Source organism: Lactuca serriola, chromosome 5 (assembly GCF_051521515.1).
Source record: "Lactuca serriola cultivar US96UC23 chromosome 5, Lser_US96UC23_V15, whole genome shotgun sequence".
Lineage (NCBI taxonomy): Eukaryota > Viridiplantae > Streptophyta > Magnoliopsida > Asterales > Asteraceae > Lactuca > Lactuca serriola.
The window spans coordinates 246174964-246196777 of NC_136412.1; the positions used below are offsets into that span (position 1 = coordinate 246174964).

A 21814-nucleotide genomic window follows, 5' to 3' on the forward strand; every position below is an offset into this window, starting at 1 on the left:
AACTTACAATTATTTACACTAGTGATCTACATCTCTTTAAATCTCTCAGTGTAATGTCACTTCATATCGTCATTTGTGATGTAAATAAACTGAGTGGGTCAGGTTGGGAAACCTGGTGAGTACATAGGGTTTTCAACCCACAATAATATAGTTATTATGTTTAAACAATCAAACAATCAACCCAATTACCCATCCCCGTTATCTTCTTTTAGTCTTCCCTAAAGATATTATCTCAAGGGTCATCTCTTATATCATATTTACTTTTCATCTCCTTACATCGTATTTCCTTATATGATTGTTCTTACGAACTTTACCTAAGGATCATCGCCTACATTGCATAGACAATACTAATCCGGGGATTACTCCCTCAATATGTGTCTAGCAAGAGTTAGGGTATCATCGCATGATTACGCAGCCACAACATCGCCTGGACTTGTAAATCATGATAAGGGTTAGTCTATCATCGCATGAATACGTAGCCACAACATCGCCTGGACTCGTACTTCATAATAAGGGTTAGACTATCATCGCATGGATACGTAGTTACAACATCGCCTGAACTCGTAATTCATCACCTACAGGTTGCTAGCCTGCTGGTGTTTCCACGGGGTTGTCTATAATAGTCTGTGGTCGCCATCTATACTCTGGTAGATGACTACATCTCCAAATTGTCGGACAAGGTTGTAGTATTCTACATCACCAATTCATAGTCACCTATCTATCATCACCTATCTCTCATTATTTTATTTCATCACTCACCAACTATTTCATCTACCCATGTTTTATCCCAACATATTTGTAGATATAAAATAAATATACAGTTTAAATCATTTAAAACATGTATAAATCATTCATCCAGCATAGACAACAAGTATTCAAACAATATGCACACATAGCACGTAATTTATATTAAAATACTTCATATCTATGTGTAAGATGAAAGTAACTATGCACTCACCTGAGTAGGTGGTGACTCAGTACTCGGACAGCGCTTCGATACTCTCAAAACGATATTCCTTTGATAAAACCTAGTATCGATACCACTAGGGTTTAGTTTAACGATAACCGCGACAAATTAATAGTCTAGCTATTATTACTATTATATAAGCGTTAAATAACACTCAATATAACTCATAATAATAGCCTAAATAATTATTTTAAGGTCCTAACAATGTTACTATAATTAAATAAAATCTATATTAAATATACTATAGGCGTAGCTCACTTACATCGGGTTTTTATTAAAAACCGGGCTTCGCTGGAGCAGCGTTTCCGAGCCGAAGGCTTTTCTTCTCGGAGTCGTCAGGCGCTCCGGGGCTTTCTTCTCGTGATAGGGAGGTTCCCTAGACTTGGGAGGGGTTTAGGGAGGTTAGAGAGAAGTTAGAGAGAGAGAGAAAGGCTTATGGTGTGAAGAAAATATGAGGAGTTCACCCTTGTATTTATAGGAAGTGTATAGTAAAGTAGTCTCCAAGCTTCGTCCGTAACTTTTGCATACGAGCTCCGTTTTTGTCTGTCTTTTTACTGTTGAGTTCCTATTAATGAGATCTTCAACTTTCATTTAGACCTCGTTGGCTAATTCTCATTCTATCTCGGATTTACAAAACTGTATCAAATTCGCCGCGCTCGAAAAGTAGGGACTAAGCTTCGTCCATAACTTTTGCATACGAGCTCCATTTTTGTCTGTCTTTTTACCGTTGATTTCCTATTAATGAGATCTTCAACTCTCATTTAGACCTCGTTGGCTAATTCTCATTCTATCTCGTATTTACAAAACTGTATCGAATTCGCCGCGCTCGAAAAGTAGGGACTAAGCTTCGTCCATAACTTTTGCATACGAGCTCTATTATCGACGTTCTTTATATCCACGCGTTGGTATTTACGAGTACTACAACTTTCATTTAGATCCCGTCGGCTAAAAATCGACCGATCTAAAATTCAGATTTCGGGCTGTGCACTGCTATGCTAAATCTTAGAAAAAATCATAACTTCCTCATACGAAGTCAGATTTGGGCGTTCTTTTTATCGATGTTCTTAGTTTAACATATTCTACGACTTTCGTTTAGATCGCTAAGGCTAAATCTCGCTCTATCGTAAATTCACTATTTACGCTTCTCGGTATCGTGCCGGTTCCGTCGCGAAACTTCAACGGGTCATAACTTCTTCGTTATAACTCGGTTTTCGGCGTTCTTTATATGTACGAAAACCTTGTAACATACTCTACAACTTGATTAAGATTATTTATTCTAAATAATCTTTTGTCGAAAAGTCGTTTTCGACCCCTATTGCCTCTAATTTGACTAGCCCAGATTTGCGGGCGTTACAATTATCTCCCCCTTAGGATGATTACGTCCCGGAATCATCAACGAAACAGGGTCGTATAATGACTCCATACGTCATCTCCTCATCCTAGGTAATAATTATAACTTCTACATTCCTTCGATTCTATCTCTTAAACTCATTGACTGTAAGAGTACTCGATCGTGCACCTGCTCTCTACCTCAGGTTAGACTCCAAATTATGACCTTCAAGTCACAATCTCGATCCTTGCTGGATACGGACTTGAGATAAGTTCTTTTATTACTACTATAGATCGATGTGTCATATTCTAATGACCTATCATCGTATGTTGCAACACTTAGACTTAGGTCTCTTAGAGTTAAATTCTAAAACAGACTATGCCTTCCTTCATGTTCTAATGTGATATAATCACACTTTAACATTAGGCATTTCTAGCCACCAACTTCTTTAACAACGAGTGTGATACTTCTATTGATCGCTTTGATTTCAACCGTTTGGTTTAAGTCGGACGCTACATCAAACTTGGTTCTCTGAACCACACAACATACTCATCGTAGTCGGACTCGATTCGATATGACCACTAGGGTCGGAATATCAACAATCTTCTTAGTCATTACCGAAACGATGGTAACAACACACTTGAATAAAACGAAATCAATTACTAGCTTCTTGGTAACCTTGTGACTTTCCCTGATCCAAGTGTGAGTCCTGTGCTTCCGGTAGTATAGGCCTCTACTACCATTCACACCTACTCATACTCGTCCCAAGTATTGTCTCGCAGTTTCCCAAGTCACCATGCAGCGAATCAACTTAACACATCAGATAACGAAACAAAGGTTTTATATTATTTCTTGAAATGATTACATAGGTGTTCAAGTTCACCCTAGGCTATGCCTCTAATAGGCTACATCATACAATACTATGGCTACTGCATAACTTGATCTTCGGATATGAAGTCCTCATCCTTGATTCCTCGCACGGTTTTCTGCTTCATCGAGGATCATGTGAAATGCCCTTGGTTTCGGCGGTGCATTTGGTCTTGCAGCTTCGTTTTTCTTTGGACAGTTCTTTGAAATATGCCCATCATTTCCACATTCGTAGCACTTCTTGTTTTCGAATGTACAATCTCTGGAATAGTGACCGGTCCTACCACACTTATAGCACGTCACTTCGCCATCGCATCTTCCGAAGTGTTTCTTCTTGCACTTCTCACACCACTTGGCTTCATTCCTTCGGTCGTCCAGGTTAGACTTCGAGAACTTTCCCTTATTATCAGGTCTTGAGGATCCTTCCGACTTCCTCTTCTCACCAACTTCAACTTTCTCCAGACCCTTTTCCCTTATTTGGGTCTCAACATTCTTGGCTGCCCAGATGGCGGCTTTCAAAGTGGTTGCTTGTTTGACCATTGGACCAAAGTCTGCTGGTAATCCATGGGCAAACTTATTGACCTTGGAGAGTTCAGTTGGAACTAGATAAGGAACAAGCTTCATTTTCTCCGTAAAACTTGCAGCATACTCGATGACACTCATCTTTCCCTTCTTTAGATTCTGAAACTCGTTGTTGATTTCCAGAAGATCCTGTTCAGAGCAGTACTGCATTTTTAGCTGCACCAGAAAATCCTCCCATGACATCTTGTTCGCTTCTCCTTTGGGCATCGAATCAGCTAGTAGCTTCCACCAGCTTAGTACTCCAGATTTCAACAGAGGAACCGCGAGAGCGGTCTTTTGCCTGTTGCTACACTCACAACTCTCAAACATCGTCTCCATCTCGGAGATCCAGTTTATGACTTCCACCGGCGTCGGGCTTCCAGATAGACTCGGTGGTTTGGACGCCATGAAATCCTTGTATTTGCATCCACGTCCATCATTTCCTCCATCCTGGTGGTTTTGCTTAACCATTGGTGGGTTGGCTTGACCAACAGTCCCACTGTAGTTTCCCTCCTCAGTCTGCCCCTCGTTCAACTCGGGCCGTTCGATCTGAATGGTCGCTTCCTCTCGATTTTGCTGGAGCAAACGCCTGGTTTCCTCCATTTGACTATCCAACATCGCTTGGATCATCGCTTGCACTCCGGCCATTGTGACTGGCTCAGCAGTGGCTTCCATCACCGGTATTTGCTCAATCACTGGGGGTTGGTTTCTGTTCCCATTTGCATTTACGTTTCCACTATGGGTTCTTACCATCTTGATCTATACACCTAATGAGGTGAATCTAGACCTTTACTTAGGATTGACGTTTAAATCATCCTTATCACTCCGAAACGTTTACATGCTAGTTCTAATATCGTAGTCGTACGTTTAGAATCCTAAACACATAAGGTTTCCAGATCCGGTCGGCAACAGACCATAGATCCGATCAAACTATAGCATAACAAATCATTTAGCACATAAAAGCAATTTAGGCATCATTCCTAAAATAAGCTAGTGCTCACACCTCACAATCATCGCTTAGCATTCTAAGTTTAAGTCTAGAAATAAATCCATATTCCTAGTTCGCTTAAACTAATGCTCTGATACCAACTGTGACATCCCCAAAATCACGGCCAGAAAAGACCGATTTTGTTTATGCTTTATAAAAATCAGAGTACTTCATTTTATAAAAATGTTGCGGAATTTGTTCCCAGAAAAACACGATAAATACGTTATTAAAACATTTCGAAGAAACGTATTTATTTCATTTTAAAACGTTTGGGATGTCATTGTTAATATAGAAACATAAGCATAAACAGAACTTACAATTATTTACACTAGTGATCTACATCTCTTTAAATCTCTCAGTGTAATGTCACTTCATATCGTCATTTGTGATGTAAATAAACTGAGTGGGTCAGGTTGGGAAACCTGGTGAGTACATAGGGTTTTCAACCCACAATAATATAGTTATTATGTTTAAACAATCAAACAATCAACCCAATTACCCATCCCCGTTATCTTCTTTTAGTCTTCCCTAAAGATATTATCTCAAGGGTCATCTCTTATATCATATTTACTTTTCATCTCCTTACATCGTATTTCCTTATATGATTGTTCTTACGAACTTTACCTAAGGATCATCGCCTACATTGCATAGACAATACTAATCCGGGGATTACTCCTTCAATATGTGTCTAGCAAGAGTTAGGGTATCATCGCATGATTACGCAGCCACAACATCGCCTGGACTTGTAAATCATGATAAAGGTTAGTCTATCATCGCATGAATACGTAGCCACAACATCGCCTGGACTCGTACTTCATAATAAGGGTTAGACTATCATCGCATGGATACGTAGTTACAACATCGCCTGAACTCGTAATTCATCACCTACAGGTTGCTAGCCTGCTGGTGTTTCCACGGGGTTGTCTATAATAGTCTGTGGTCGCCATCTATACTCTGGTAGATGACTACATCTCCAAATTGTCGGACAAGGTTGTAGTATTCTACATCACCAATTCATAGTCACCTATCTATCATCACCTATCTCTCATTATTTTATTTCATCACTCACCAACTATTTCATCTACCCATGTTTTATCCCAACATATTTGTAGATATAAAATAAATATACAGTTTAAATCATTTAAAACATGTATAAATCATTCATCCAGCATAGACAACAAGTATTCAAACAATATGCACACATAGCACGTAATTTATATTAAAATACTTCATATCTATGTGTAAGATGAAAGTAACTATGCACTCACCTGAGTAGGTGGTGACTCAGTACTCGGACAGCGCTTCGATACTCTCAAAACGATATTCCTTTGATAAAACCTAGTATCGATACCACTAGGGTTTAGTTTAACGATAACCGCGACAAATTAATAGTCTAGCTATTATTACTATTATATAAGCGTTAAATAACACTCAATATAACTCATAATAATAGCCTAAATAATTATTTTAAGGTCCTAACAATGTTACTATAATTAAATAAAATCTATATTAAATATACTATAGGCGTAGCTCACTTACATCGGGTTTTTATTAAAAACCGGGCTTCGCTGGAGCAGCGTTTCCGAGCCGAAGGCTTTTCTTCTCGGAGTCGTCAGGCGCTCCGGGGCTTTCTTCTCGTGATAGGGAGGTTCCCTAGACTTGGGAGGGGTTTAGGGAGGTTAGAGAGAAGTTAGAGAGAGAGAGAAAGGCTTATGGTGTGAAGAAAATATGAGGAGTTCACCCTTGTATTTATAGGAAGTGTATAGTAAAGTAGTCTCCAAGCTTCGTCCGTAACTTTTGCATACGAGCTCCGTTTTTGTCTGTCTTTTTACTGTTGAGTTCCTATTAATGAGATCTTCAACTTTCATTTAGACCTCGTTGGCTAATTCTCATTCTATCTCGGATTTACAAAACTGTATCAAATTCGCCGCGCTCGAAAAGTAGGGACTAAGCTTCGTCCATAACTTTTGCATACGAGCTCCATTTTTGTCTGTCTTTTTACCGTTGATTTCCTATTAATGAGATCTTCAACTCTCATTTAGACCTCGTTGGCTAATTCTCATTCTATCTCGTATTTACAAAACTGTATCGAATTCGCCGCGCTCGAAAAGTAGGGACTAAGCTTCGTCCATAACTTTTGCATACGAGCTCTATTATCGACGTTCTTTATATCCACGCGTTGGTATTTACGAGTACTACAACTTTCATTTAGATCCCGTCGGCTAAAAATCGACCGATCTAAAATTCAGATTTCGGGCTGTGCACTGCTATGCTAAATCTTAGAAAAAATCATAACTTCCTCATACGAAGTCAGATTTGGGCGTTCTTTTTATCGATGTTCTTAGTTTAACATATTCTACGACTTTCGTTTAGATCGCTAAGGCTAAATCTCGCTCTATCGTAAATTCACTATTTACGCTTCTCGGTATCGTGCCGGTTCCGTCGCGAAACTTCAACGGGTCATAACTTCTTCGTTATAACTCGGTTTTCGGCGTTCTTTATATGTACGAAAACCTTGTAACATACTCTACAACTTGATTAAGATTATTTATTCTAAATAATCTTTTGTCGAAAAGTCGTTTTCGACCCCTATTGCCTCTAATTTGACTAGCCCAGATTTGCGGGCGTTACAATTATCTCCCCCTTAGGATGATTACGTCCCGGAATCATCAACGAAACAGGGTCGTATAATGACTCCATACGTCATCTCCTCATCCTAGGTAATAATTATAACTTCTACATTCCTTCGATTCTATCTCTTAAACTCATTGACTGTAAGAGTACTCGATCGTGCACCTGCTCTCTACCTCAGGTTAGACTCCAAATTATGACCTTCAAGTCACAATCTCGATCCTTGCTGGATACGGACTTGAGATAAGTTCTTTTATTACTACTATAGATCGATGTGTCATATTCTAATGACCTATCATCGTATGTTGCAACACTTAGACTTAGGTCTCTTAGAGTTAAATTCTAAAACAGACTATGCCTTCCTTCATGTTCTAATGTGATATAATCACACTTTAACATTAGGCATTTCTAGCCACCAACTTCTTTAACAACGAGTGTGATACTTCTATTGATCGCTTTGATTTCAACCGTTTGGTTTAAGTCGGACGCTACATCAAACTTGGTTCTCTGAACCACACAACATACTCATCGTAGTCGGACTCGATTCGATATGACCACTAGGGTCGGAATATCAACAATCTTCTTAGTCATTACCGAAACGATGGTAACAACACACTTGAATAAAACGAAATCAATTACTAGCTTCTTGGTAACCTTGTGACTTTCCCTGATCCAAGTGTGAGTCCTGTGCTTCCGGTAGTATAGGCCTCTACTACCATTCACACCTACTCATACTCGTCCCAAGTATTGTCTCGCAGTTTCCCAAGTCACCATGCAGCGAATCAACTTAACACATCAGATAACGAAACAAAGGTTTTATATTATTTCTTGAAATGATTACATAGGTGTTCAAGTTCACCCTAGGCTATGCCTCTAATAGGCTACATCATACAATACTATGGCTACTGCATAACTTGATCTTCGGATATGAAGTCCTCATCCTTGATTCCTCGCACGGTTTTCTGCTTCATCGAGGATCATGTGAAATGCCCTTGGTTTCGGCGGTGCATTTGGTCTTGCAGCTTCGTTTTTCTTTGGACAGTTCTTTGAAATATGCCCATCATTTCCACATTCGTAGCACTTCTTGTTTTCGAATGTACAATCTCTGGAATAGTGACCGGTCCTACCACACTTATAGCACGTCACTTCGCCATCGCATCTTCCGAAGTGTTTCTTCTTGCACTTCTCACACCACTTGGCTTCATTCCTTCGGTCGTCCAGGTTAGACTTCGAGAACTTTCCCTTATTATCAGGTCTTGAGGATCCTTCCGACTTCCTCTTCTCACCAACTTCAACTTTCTCCAGACCCTTTTCCCTTATTTGGGTCTCAACATTCTTGGCTGCCCAGATGGCGGCTTTCAAAGTGGTTGCTTGTTTGACCATTGGACCAAAGTCTGCTGGTAATCCATGGGCAAACTTATTGACCTTGGAGAGTTCAGTTGGAACTAGATAAGGAACAAGCTTCATTTTCTCCGTAAAACTTGCAGCATACTCGATGACACTCATCTTTCCCTTCTTTAGATTCTGAAACTCGTTGTTGATTTCCAGAAGATCCTGTTCAGAGCAGTACTGCATTTTTAGCTGCACCAGAAAATCCTCCCATGACATCTTGTTCGCTTCTCCTTTGGGCATCGAATCAGCTAGTAGCTTCCACCAGCTTAGTACTCCAGATTTCAACAGAGGAACCGCGAGAGCGGTCTTTTGCCTGTTGCTACACTCACAACTCTCAAACATCGTCTCCATCTCGGAGATCCAGTTTATGACTTCCACCGGCGTCGGGCTTCCAGATAGACTCGGTGGTTTGGACGCCATGAAATCCTTGTATTTGCATCCACGTCCATCATTTCCTCCATCCTGGTGGTTTTGCTTAACCATTGGTGGGTTGGCTTGACCAACAGTCCCACTGTAGTTTCCCTCCTCAGTCTGCCCCTCGTTCAACTCGGGCCGTTCGATCTGAATGGTCGCTTCCTCTCGATTTTGCTGGAGCAAACGCCTGGTTTCCTCCATTTGACTATCCAACATCGCTTGGATCATCGCTTGCACTCCGGCCATTGTGACTGGCTCAGCAGTGGCTTCCATCACCGGTATTTGCTCAATCACTGGGGGTTGGTTTCTGTTCCCATTTGCATTTACGTTTCCACTATGGGTTCTTACCATCTTGATCTATACACCTAATGAGGTGAATCTAGACCTTTACTTAGGATTGACGTTTAAATCATCCTTATCACTCCGAAACGTTTACATGCTAGTTCTAATATCGTAGTCGTACGTTTAGAATCCTAAACACATAAGGTTTCCAGATCCGGTCGGCAACAGACCATAGATCCGATCAAACTATAGCATAACAAATCATTTAGCACATAAAAGCAATTTAGGCATCATTCCTAAAATAAGCTAGTGCTCACACCTCACAATCATCGCTTAGCATTCTAAGTTTAAGTCTAGAAATAAATCCATATTCCTAGTTCGCTTAAACTAATGCTCTGATACCAACTGTGACATCCCCAAAATCACGGCCAGAAAAGACCGATTTTGTTTATGCTTTATAAAAATCAGAGTACTTCATTTTATAAAAATGTTGCGGAATTTGTTCCCAGAAAAACACGATAAATACGTTATTAAAACATTTCGAAGAAACGTATTTATTTCATTTTAAAACGTTTGGGATGTCATTGTTAATATAGAAACATAAGCATAAACAGAACTTACAATTATTTACACTAGTGATCTACATCTCTTTAAATCTCTCAGTGTAATGTCACTTCATATCGTCATTTGTGATGTAAATAAACTGAGTGGGTCAGGTTGGGAAACCTGGTGAGTACATAGGGTTTTCAACCCACAATAATATAGTTATTATGTTTAAACAATCAAACAATCAACCCAATTACCCATCCCCGTTATCTTCTTTTAGTCTTCCCTAAAGATATTATCTCAAGGGTCATCTCTTATATCATATTTACTTTTCATCTCCTTACATCGTATTTCCTTATATGATTGTTCTTACGAACTTTACCTAAGGATCATCGCCTACATTGCATAGACAATACTAATCCGGGGATTACTCCTTCAATATGTGTCTAGCAAGAGTTAGGGTATCATCGCATGATTACGCAGCCACAACATCGCCTGGACTTGTAAATCATGATAAAGGTTAGTCTATCATCGCATGAATACGTAGCCACAACATCGCCTGGACTCGTACTTCATAATAAGGGTTAGACTATCATCGCATGGATACGTAGTTACAACATCGCCTGAACTCGTAATTCATCACCTACAGGTTGCTAGCCTGCTGGTGTTTCCACGGGGTTGTCTATAATAGTCTGTGGTCGCCATCTATACTCTGGTAGATGACTACATCTCCAAATTGTCGGACAAGGTTGTAGTATTCTACATCACCAATTCATAGTCACCTATCTATCATCACCTATCTCTCATTATTTTATTTCATCACTCACCAACTATTTCATCTACCCATGTTTTATCCCAACATATTTGTAGATATAAAATAAATATACAGTTTAAATCATTTAAAACATGTATAAATCATTCATCCAGCATAGACAACAAGTATTCAAACAATATGCACACATAGCACGTAATTTATATTAAAATACTTCATATCTATGTGTAAGATGAAAGTAACTATGCACTCACCTGAGTAGGTGGTGACTCAGTACTCGGACAGCGCTTCGATACTCTCAAAACGATATTCCTTTGATAAAACCTAGTATCGATACCACTAGGGTTTAGTTTAACGATAACCGCGACAAATTAATAGTCTAGCTATTATTACTATTATATAAGCGTTAAATAACACTCAATATAACTCATAATAATAGCCTAAATAATTATTTTAAGGTCCTAACAATGTTACTATAATTAAATAAAATCTATATTAAATATACTATAGGCGTAGCTCACTTACATCGGGTTTTTATTAAAAACCGGGCTTCGCTGGAGCAGCGTTTCCGAGCCGAAGGCTTTTCTTCTCGGAGTCGTCAGGCGCTCCGGGGCTTTCTTCTCGTGATAGGGAGGTTCCCTAGACTTGGGAGGGGTTTAGGGAGGTTAGAGAGAAGTTAGAGAGAGAGAGAAAGGCTTATGGTGTGAAGAAAATATGAGGAGTTCACCCTTGTATTTATAGGAAGTGTATAGTAAAGTAGTCTCCAAGCTTCGTCCGTAACTTTTGCATACGAGCTCCGTTTTTGTCTGTCTTTTTACTGTTGAGTTCCTATTAATGAGATCTTCAACTTTCATTTAGACCTCGTTGGCTAATTCTCATTCTATCTCGGATTTACAAAACTGTATCAAATTCGCCGCGCTCGAAAAGTAGGGACTAAGCTTCGTCCATAACTTTTGCATACGAGCTCCATTTTTGTCTGTCTTTTTACCGTTGATTTCCTATTAATGAGATCTTCAACTCTCATTTAGACCTCGTTGGCTAATTCTCATTCTATCTCGTATTTACAAAACTGTATCGAATTCGCCGCGCTCGAAAAGTAGGGACTAAGCTTCGTCCATAACTTTTGCATACGAGCTCTATTATCGACGTTCTTTATATCCACGCGTTGGTATTTACGAGTACTACAACTTTCATTTAGATCCCGTCGGCTAAAAATCGACCGATCTAAAATTCAGATTTCGGGCTGTGCACTGCTATGCTAAATCTTAGAAAAAATCATAACTTCCTCATACGAAGTCAGATTTGGGCGTTCTTTTTATCGATGTTCTTAGTTTAACATATTCTACGACTTTCGTTTAGATCGCTAAGGCTAAATCTCGCTCTATCGTAAATTCACTATTTACGCTTCTCGGTATCGTGCCGGTTCCGTCGCGAAACTTCAACGGGTCATAACTTCTTCGTTATAACTCGGTTTTCGGCGTTCTTTATATGTACGAAAACCTTGTAACATACTCTACAACTTGATTAAGATTATTTATTCTAAATAATCTTTTGTCGAAAAGTCGTTTTCGATCCCTATCGCCTCTAATTTGACTAGCCCAGATTTGCGGGCGTTACACCGACCCTGGGTCACGATGTGACGTTGACTTTGTATAAGCTGGCCGTTGACTTTTTGATCAGTTTGAGTTTTGGTCAAACTTGGGTAGAACTGAGTATTTGACTAAGGATTGATCTCGATTTGGTTTTAGGAAGTTTGGGTTGGCTGTTCTGATGTTGAGGTAGTTGTTGAGCTTCTGTTAAGTAGTTCAGGTGAGTATTCTCACCACACTTGTGGGTCAAATGCATCAATGCCGGACCACTGATTTGCATATGTAGGATATGGTGGTGAACTCATTTAAATAAATTTGATTTTTGAAGAAAAAACATAGTGTCAACCAATCACAACCCACCATTCCATTTCTCTCTTCTCTCTCTTCTCGTTGTCCGACTAACAAAGCTTGCTTAGCGTTTCGCTTCACGTGCGCCAGGGGTGGTGATTTGCGAACTTACACCCTGTTTCCGAGTTCAACTTAATGAGAGAAAAGAAAGGAAATGAGTGGAAATGAGAAGAAAATAAAAGAAATTGGTGTTCCTAAGTTTTATTAAATGAAGGAAACGGAGAGAAATTGGAGGATCACTTTCTTCTCCTAATTTTCCTTCCAATTTGGAAAGAAAGAATAAAACAACTAAATTTTCCTTCCACTTCTTTCAAACTTGGAAACACAAAAGAAAATTTTCTTTTATCTCTGGACTTTCTTTTCTTTTCTTAAACTCGTGAACTAGGCATTAGTGTCTTCGGGCGAGGAACTTGGCACACTACACTCCCCAAAGCCTTGGGATTATTGAATTTGCATGAAATGTAACAAGGTGAAAGTAAAAGAATAACTAAAAACGGATGCTGGTAATAAGGTGACATATGGGTTAGGAGATTCTAGATTAGGAAATAAGCTCCAAGATTTGCACTTTCTTCAAATTGAAACCAGTTTTTATCGACAAATCTACGTCCAAAACCAAACCCAGGCTCGAACCCAACCCAGCCCAAGCCAACGAAAAGGAGCCTTCTCTGAGGGGGTGTTTGACTTAGCTTTTGTGGGGCAAAAGTCCTTTTTGTAAAATGACTTTTTGTAAAAGAACTTTTTATAAAATTTATTTTTTAAAATGTGTTTGGATTAGCTTTTGAAGGGAAAAAGTCAAAAATTAAAGTGTTTGGTTTAATTTTTACATGTAAAATGACAAAAAAGGACATGTTTAGGGTATATGAAGGGTATATTGGTAATTTAATATTTTTAGCTGGTGAAAAGTTGAAAAAAATCAGGTAATCGTGACTTTTCAAAAAGACTGAAATTACTCTATGAAAAAAGTCATTTATAAAAGTCCTTTTCCCTTTGCCAAACATCTTTTAGGACTTTTTCTAAAAACAAAGTCAAAAAGTTATTTCCAAACACCCTTCCAGTCGTCACCAAACGAAAAACATGTTTCCTCGGACCTCTCTGTCTCTCACTCTCTGCGACTTGCCGGCACCCCGCCTCCATTCCTGCTGACGCCCTGCTACGCCTATGACCGACCTGATAAAGCAAAACCACATATTCAACCCACCGATTTCCGTCGCAGCGCCACCTTCTGAACCTTACTCTTGACTCTATGTCAATCAAACTCTTTCGCCGCCATATTTCCAATTTCATACATAGCACATCCGTTCTCCACCATATCTGGTATGATTTCGTCAATTAGCTATCTAATTCATGCATTTCCGTTTCTAGGGTTTTTACTGTTTAGAGCCGTACTGTAAGATTAAGAGCAAAAAGGCGCCATTGCAAATTCTATAAGAACTAAACACTGTTTCTAAAACTTGAATGGAGAATAAAATCATGTGAATTTCAGATATGCAAACCGACATATTAGATTGCAATTGTTAAATTGTATCTCTAGTTGCTGTGATGATCGTATATGTTAGTCAAACATCGTTAGCCATTATTATACATTTTAAGATTTGCGATATTAAACACTTTGTTGACAGTATTGTTGTTAAATGCAGGGATCCAATAAACAAAAACCATTGCCTGAACATAAGATATAGAAATCCAAATGCCAATCTACTTACTCGTTCTCTTACATCCTTCCCATTGGCAAAACAGATAACCCAAAAATCAATATATGTTCTTGATAGTATTCTTCCATTAAAGTTACAAGTTCGATCAGCAAGCAATTCAGCAGTTGAGATGACAATGGATAAAGATGTTGTCAGGTTTTGTATCAGTAAACAGCTTGAAAGATCTTCTGATGGTTTTACCCAAAGAGAAACAAAACAAAAACGTGTCAAAATGTCGAAAAAGGCCAAACTCAATGAGCTAAGATTTTATCGCTTGAAAGCAAAGAAAAAGATGAGATCCCCAAATCCAGAAATAAGGATCTTATACAGGCTTGGAAAGGCGAAAAGAAAGGAGGAATGGTTGATTGAGAAATTAAGGAAATTTGATGTAAGAAAAGCTGCAGCTGAAGTATATGATCCTGAAATTTTAACAGAGGAAGAGAAGTTTTATTTGAAAAGAACTGGTGAGAAAAAGAAACATTATGTTCCAGTTGGGAGACGAGGTGTATTTGGGGGAGTAGTTCTTAATATGCATCTTCATTGGAAGAATCACGAAACTGTTAAGGTTGTTTGTAAGCCTTGTAAGCCTGGACAAATTCAAGAATATGCTGATGAGCTTACCAGATTAAGTAAAGGGATTGTGATTGACATAAAACCTAATAATGTTATTATATTCTTTCGTGGAAAAAATTATGTGCAACCAGAGATTATGTCACCTCCTGACACCCTTTCGAAAGCAAAGGTACAACAAAATGTTTTACAGGGTTAAATGTGAGAAATAGCAATATATTTTCAATTTTTCATTGATTTGTTTATTATTGCATCTTATTTCTATTCCATTGCAGGCATTGGAAAAATACAAGTATGAACAGTCTCTTGAGCATACAAGTGAGTTCATTGAGAAACTGGAGAATGAGCTTGAAGAGTACTATAAGCATAAAGCACGATTCTCTAAAGATAAGGGAAGTTCACCCAAGGATTAAGTTGTTGATGTTACATGGTTCGATATGGGGAATGGATACAAGATAGGATGTGGATGTTTATGGACAAACTTTTTAGGGCTATTTTTACGATGAAGATTAGAAGGGTATTCACGTCTTTTGTGTCGAGCTCACTTTCTTTCCCCACCTTGTGATAGGATCTTAAGGGTTGAGAGATGTGAATTATTAAATGAATGACAGGGTCAAAAATGTCATTGGTGTTCTATGATTTACCCCCATTTGATGGACCTTGACAAAGCTGAACATATTATCTATGTAACGTTTGGTAAAACTTAGGACAAATCAGAACAAAATTGTTAAATAAACTAAGTTTGGTGACAAGATGCTCAAGTTATTATATTGCCCTTGAGGGTTATCACATTGTTTACAATGTTATTTTACCAAAAAGTGCACCATAGACTCTAATATGTTTCATTTCATTATAATTGATTAAACACCACAACTAAGTGGGTGTTTGGGATAGCTTTTAAAAAAAGCTTATTAGCTTATTAACATTTTAAAAAACTAATAAGTTAAAAAAAATGTTTCCCTATTTAAAAAGCGCTTTTTAAAATAGTTTTTTGGATGGGAAAAAGTAAAGCTTTCAAAAAACTGGAAAATCTTAGCTTTTTAGCTTTTTAACCATTTTACTCCTAAAAAACGCAGATTTTCGCATCCAAACACTTTTTAAAACCAGCTTTTCCTAAAAGCTATAAGTTAATAAGCACTTTTCTTAAAAATCACTTTTGACATAAAAAAAGCTAACCCAAACATACCCTAAAAAGTAATTCAATAAGGAAAAGTTCTCATGTAAGGTAGCCTCCGAGAGTGGGGATTTTAATTTCAGTATGATTTTTTATGTTAAAAATAATTATCTACTTTAATAGTAAAAGAGTACACTGAAGACACGTGGCTTCTTTTTGCGCCCTTCTCTCAAAGTGGATTTCTTAAAATGCCCTTTGATGCATAAAATGTCTAAGAGCACCCGGTATGGGTCTCGTTGAGCCTCAACGAGGCTGAGGTGGACGCTTAAAACGGCGTTGCATCTCGTTGCACACCGGCCCTGCTTCTCGTTTTGGTGTTGCTCGTTGCTGGCATAACGTCCCATAACGCCAGTTTCTTTCTTTCTTCCTCTTTCTTTTCTCTGTTTTTTTTTCTTCACCTCAACGAGGTTAAGACCGGGAATACCATCCCCTCAAGAAGTCATAAAGAGTTGTAGGTGATGTGGCAGCGTTATGGATGGAAATGAGTGTGACCCATACCTAATGCTCTAAATCCCTGATGGAATTTGAATTCTTCTTTTTGATTAGTGTCTGCTTGATATAAGTGACTAAGAGAATATAATACATGTATTAGTAAAATGACGTCTGCATCTTTTTTTTTTATATAAACATATGTATGTATTAGAGGAAATATATCAATATTGATCTTTTAATTGTTTTTTTTTCAAATAAGAATTATCCCATTTCCATTATTTTAATTTGTCTTTTGTGAAGGCCCATAAAGGAGGCCCATTTATGACGGGAACCTCGGCGAGCTGTCGAGTTTCAAACCCTCGTTCTCTCTCTCTCTCTCACACAAACGCAGCTATGAGCTTGTCACTTTTACAGGGCTATTCATCCCCCGAGGAGGAAGAAGATGAACAAAGATATCTCAATTCCTCCGACGACGACGAAGAAGATGAACGCCGGAACCAGGATATTTCCGGTGACCGTACAAACAGCAACAATTTTAAAAAGGCCTTGTTCGATCCACCGAATCCCTCAGCCTCTTCTTCTCTTCCTTCGGCATTGGTTGCTTTTTCTGAAGTAATCCCACAAACTCTCTCTCTCTCTATTAATCGTTTATTTATTGAATCATGTATCTCTCTCACATTACTGTATATAAGAATATTTTCATTTTGGAAGATTAATTAACTTAATTTGAAAGTTAATTTGGTTAGCAAGCGTACAAATTGATGAATGTTGGCGGAATTAAGGCCAAGCAGTTGGATTGATGTCAAAATATGTATGTGGTTATGTATTTATGTTCTATATCCTTGTCATGAAGTCCCTTTTAGGTAGCAAACAAATTGCATGAGTGATGGCTTGAACTTGAAAACGAACATGTCCAGGATCTTAAATCTGAATGTTGACTATTGGCATGGCTCGTGTAATTAACCTGTGTGGCTTTGAAATTGTTGGTGGTAGATTAGCAACAAATCTTTATTAATTTCTTCTTCTGTGCTTAGTAGTAGGTTTTATATGAGTAAGTTAAATTCAGCACTTCCATAATTGTATTGTTTTACTAGATCTATGTCACCTAAAAGCTTATTACATGTATTTTCCTGTAATTATTGGAGATTTCAGGACCTCCACAGTTTTTGAACAACACAGTTGGTGACTCAGCAGAAAAAGATACTGATGTGCAGCTGTGGCGGCATGGTCGCCGGAGAAACCGCAGAGACAAAAATGATATGCCTGAAGGTTGTTCTGTTTTCTGATAATATCCTAACTACATGGTCACTTTAAAATTTAAATTTGTGGTCACTGTATCATATTTTATCAAAATCATGCATATTGAATTAATGTTTTTTTTATAGGTGCTGTAATGCAGGCAAAAGCTCAATTAGTTGGAATCCGTGAGAGAGTAAGCAGTGATGCTGGAAACAATACTCAATCCAAGGTTTCTTCAACAAAACGTGTGGCAACTGCCACTAATCCAACTGCAGAAGATGCTGCCGACCTTTTAAGGTACTGTTTTTTTAACCCAAAATAGCGAACATACTTATATATTTCACTAAAATATGGGCATTGCGTTTTGGACATAGGATGTGTGTGAAGTGTGGGATACCCAAGACATTTTCTAATGCACGGGGGATGGTATGCCCTGTGTGTGGTGATCGTCCTGTTGCAGACACAAACACGGATGAAACATCCAAGAAGAAAGGGTCTATGATTAAAGACAAGGAAAAGAATAAGCGTATGAAAGGCCAATCATCACATGCCACATGGAAAAGTGAAACGGAGATGCACCTTCGACAGCAGTTTGATTGATTAACAACACATTTCTCTATAAAGGAACCATGTATTTTTTATCAGATTATAACTTGTTTAACCTTTTTATATTTTGTACTCAATGACATGGTATTTTTTAAGTCATCACAAAGAAGCCATGTTTGTTTTTACTATCAAGAGTTATGGGTTAAAAATTAAGACATAAAATTACTATCAAGACACAAGAATATACACCAAGAAACAGTAAAAGCCCGAGTCGTTTATAACTTAATACATGACGATGGGCCACCTTTTGGATCATTTTATACATTATCATTATGTATTCCACAACAACTACATACACAACTCTCTCCTAATTTCACTTGTCGTTTGCTACACCTTCCTCACAAACAGCTTTCTTCTCCCCATGCTTCTGTTCAACATGGACATCAAAAAAGTTTTAGAAATCTTTTTCTATTACAAACATTAATAATGTCAACCACAAAAACTTACCAGATTAGGTGATTCTGAAGGCCTATGAAACAATAAATGTGCTACAGACCGATCGATAGGATTTGTATCAGTTTCCATATCCATCAATCCACTGCCATAAATAAAGTAGATAACCCCATTTTTTAATTTTATTTAGAGAATAATAAAATTAAAACATAAAGAGAAAAAAAAAAGAAAAAAAAAATCTTACTTATTACTATCATTAATATCTGTAGCACTGCTACCTAGGGTTGGATTATTATGTCGTTGCTCAGCACTTCTGGCCAAACGGTATAGACTATCCCTTATGCATAACTTTGTCCTCAAATCCAACTGAAAACCAATAAATAACTTTACAAGATCAACAATAGATGAAAAGGTGAAAATTTTCAGGAAGAAAAAGCAAAATAATGATATACCTGTTCCATAACTTGTTGTAGCTGGCGAAAACTAGTTGCTTCAAGTGAGATTTCATCCAGCTCAGAACTAATGGAAGAGATTTCAGGAACATTTAATGAACCCATCTCTAATGAAATCCCTTTCTGATGAACTCCTACACCATTTTCACTTCCAAGTTCCTTTTTTGATAGATGAGCAGCTTGTTTTTCAGCACAACCCAAACCACTGTCTGAAGACTGAAACATTGTATTCATCTGTATCGGGCTTCCAACAAATAATGGTTGAAATCCTTGTTTTTGTTCATCAACTCCAGTAGCATTCCCTTCAAATGAAATATCACCACAACTCTCCATTACATGACTCTTGTTAGATGCATTGTTTAAATTTAAAGCACTTGGTTCGGGACATGGAAATTTGAAATCCATCTTTAATGCTTCTTCAGTATCACCCCCAATTTGGTCTGATGCAAACCACCCAAGTTCTTCATTGTTGTTTAGTCCAAATGATGAATCACAGTTTCTGCAAATGAAAAATATAGAATATGTAAAGCTTTTTGCTTTCTTTCCAACAAGTGTAGAAAGGAAAAAACAAGGGTTTACAAACCTTAACATGTTGTCAACATCCTCAAAGTTTCCTATATCAGGCCACCCATAATATAAAAGATCACCTGATTCCTTATCCTCACAGTTATAAAGATCCTCTGGTTGGGAAATGTGTGTTAGTGGGTAACTATATGAGTTATCATCACCTGCAGCTGATGTGACATAGCAATTTTTGAAGCATTTATCTGACATTCGAGTGTCATCAGATGTGTCTTTTACTATCTCAACATCACATGAAGCATTGAATGATGATTCCTTCTCCATCATGTTCTTTTTCTTATCTAACAGCTTCGTGTCCCTTTCTGACTTTTCTTGACAAATAGTGGTGGAAGCATCAAGGTTTCCAAAATTGCTCAAAACAGAAGTTGCTTCACGCCTAGGCTTCTTACAGATGTCTCCCTCAAATGAATTTCTACTAGTTCGAGCATTAGTAGGGTCTGGTACTATATGATCGTCACCTTGATCAAAGTCATCCCAAATAATATCTTCCAGCTGAAAGTGCAACACCAAATAGAATAAGAATAGATGTGGCTTTCTATGTAATATAGAACATCTTAAAGTTGATCAATGAGAAATGGAAAACTAATGACAACTAACTTCAAGAAATTTGATTGCTGATACCCTTACAATTATATCAACACAAAGAGATTGATGAAACTGAAGAACCTACCTCATACATAGACAAGTCTGACATTCCTTTAAATCTTCTATCCAGCACAGATTATGCAGGCAAAGTCAATCTCCAACCTCATAATTAGCTGAAGATGATTATATAGAAAAGAAGGCCTCCCTTTATCCCAATTAAACAAATCAACAAAAAGGAAATATTAGACCTCAATTACAAGATCCATATTGTTTTACATATACTTTCAAGAAAAATGAATTAAAACTCTACAAGGCTATCATCCTATGCTCTGTAGATTATTAAAGAACAATGGATAAGACTAATCTTTGTATCAAAATGAAACGAAACAGATAATTTGTCAACTCCACTGGAAATCATCATTTTTCTACCTTTTTTTACTGGAAATTAAGCCGTAAGTTATTAAAAAGATATCCAAAAAGCAGCTTGACAACTAAGAACCTAATTTCAAAGTCCCAATCCACAGAGATAACTACCAATCACCAATCAAATCAGACATAAACCTCGAAAAACTTCACACAAGTTTTCTTCTCAGCAACCAAACAACACAGAGAATCAAAAGAAGATTTCAAACAACACAAAATTATTACTCATACAGATTTAAAAAAAACAAATAAACATCAATTAACGATGATAAATCACCAGTTCAAGTAAGATCTACCTGAAAGACTTGCAGGAAAAGCCAAATTCAAAAAAACATCCGCAATCTCCACCAATACCGCCGCAAAACTCAACACTTACAGCCAGAAAACCCTAATTTCCGAATGATGCGTATACACAGAGACAAATCTCGTAGATAGCTACGGAGAGAAAGTGTGGGTGAGTGTGTGTGTGAGAGAGAGAGAGTCTTTGTGAGTTTTGATTAAAAAAATAAAAAAAAAAAAATTAGGGGAAAAGTTAGGGGTAACGAACGCATGACACGTGGTATGGAGATCAAAAGGAGGGCGCGAGAGGAGAGAGAGTTTGTTGGGTATCTTGCAATTCGTGGACGAGAGAGGGGGAGACAGACGATCTGTTACTTACACCTTATTGGTCCACATAAGCATTTTGCACGTGCCACGCACAGGCATGGGCCGACACGTCAGTCGTTAATTTCGGTTTATTTAAAATCCATAAATAATTAGACAAATAAACTAATTATGTGGGTCTAGTTCAACCCGTGATCATTAACTTATACCATTTTTATATCCTCAATTCGGAAGTGGCTGCCGACTTCTCTTTCCGTAACTGATTCTTTATCTTTTGATTGATATATTTTTGTTATTTTATAATATGATTAATGCATACTTATGAAATAATTATTTTATAAAATAGCATTTAACAGAACTTAAGCAAACATATTATA

The 21814-nt window shown here is 37.8% G+C and overlaps 3 protein-coding genes across 4 annotated transcripts; 2 read left to right on the forward strand and 1 right to left on the reverse strand.

Annotated features, from left to right (window-relative positions):
• The first annotated feature begins 13734 nt into the window (after nt 1-13734).
• Nucleotides 13735-15700, forward strand: LOC145053916 (RNA-binding CRS1 / YhbY (CRM) domain protein). Its single transcript, XM_079002035.1, has 3 exons — nt 13735-14001; nt 14325-15120; nt 15224-15700. The coding sequence occupies exons 1-3, from the start codon at nt 13931-13933 to the stop codon at nt 15359-15361; spliced, it is 1005 nt and encodes a 334-aa protein (XP_078858161.1). The 5' UTR covers nt 13735-13930; the 3' UTR covers nt 15362-15700.
• Nucleotides 15701-16881: 1181 nt separating this feature from the next.
• LOC145053919 (plant/protein) lies at nt 16882-18524 on the forward strand. The gene is made up of 4 exons (XM_079002038.1): nt 16882-17166; nt 17700-17823; nt 17940-18090; nt 18168-18524. The coding sequence occupies exons 1-4, from the start codon at nt 16948-16950 to the stop codon at nt 18391-18393; spliced, it is 720 nt and encodes a 239-aa protein (XP_078858164.1). The 5' UTR covers nt 16882-16947; the 3' UTR covers nt 18394-18524.
• Nucleotides 18525-18534: 10 nt separating this feature from the next.
• Nucleotides 18535-21341, reverse strand: LOC145053917 (protein LNK1-like). 2 transcript variants are annotated; one of them, XM_079002037.1, is made up of 7 exons: nt 21131-21341; nt 20497-20616; nt 19828-20318; nt 19245-19743; nt 19037-19158; nt 18847-18937; nt 18535-18763 (listed from the first exon to the last, which is right to left on the reverse strand). In XM_079002037.1, exons 2-7 carry the CDS (start codon nt 20518-20520, stop codon nt 18713-18715), a joined length of 1278 nt encoding a protein of 425 aa, XP_078858163.1. In that variant the 5' UTR covers nt 20521-20616; nt 21131-21341; the 3' UTR covers nt 18535-18712. The 2 variants fall into 2 exon arrangements, with proteins under 2 accessions (XP_078858163.1, XP_078858162.1); XM_079002036.1 differs by having other exon boundaries at nt 18535-18766; nt 21131-21340.
• Between the last annotated feature and the right edge of the window lie 473 nt (nt 21342-21814).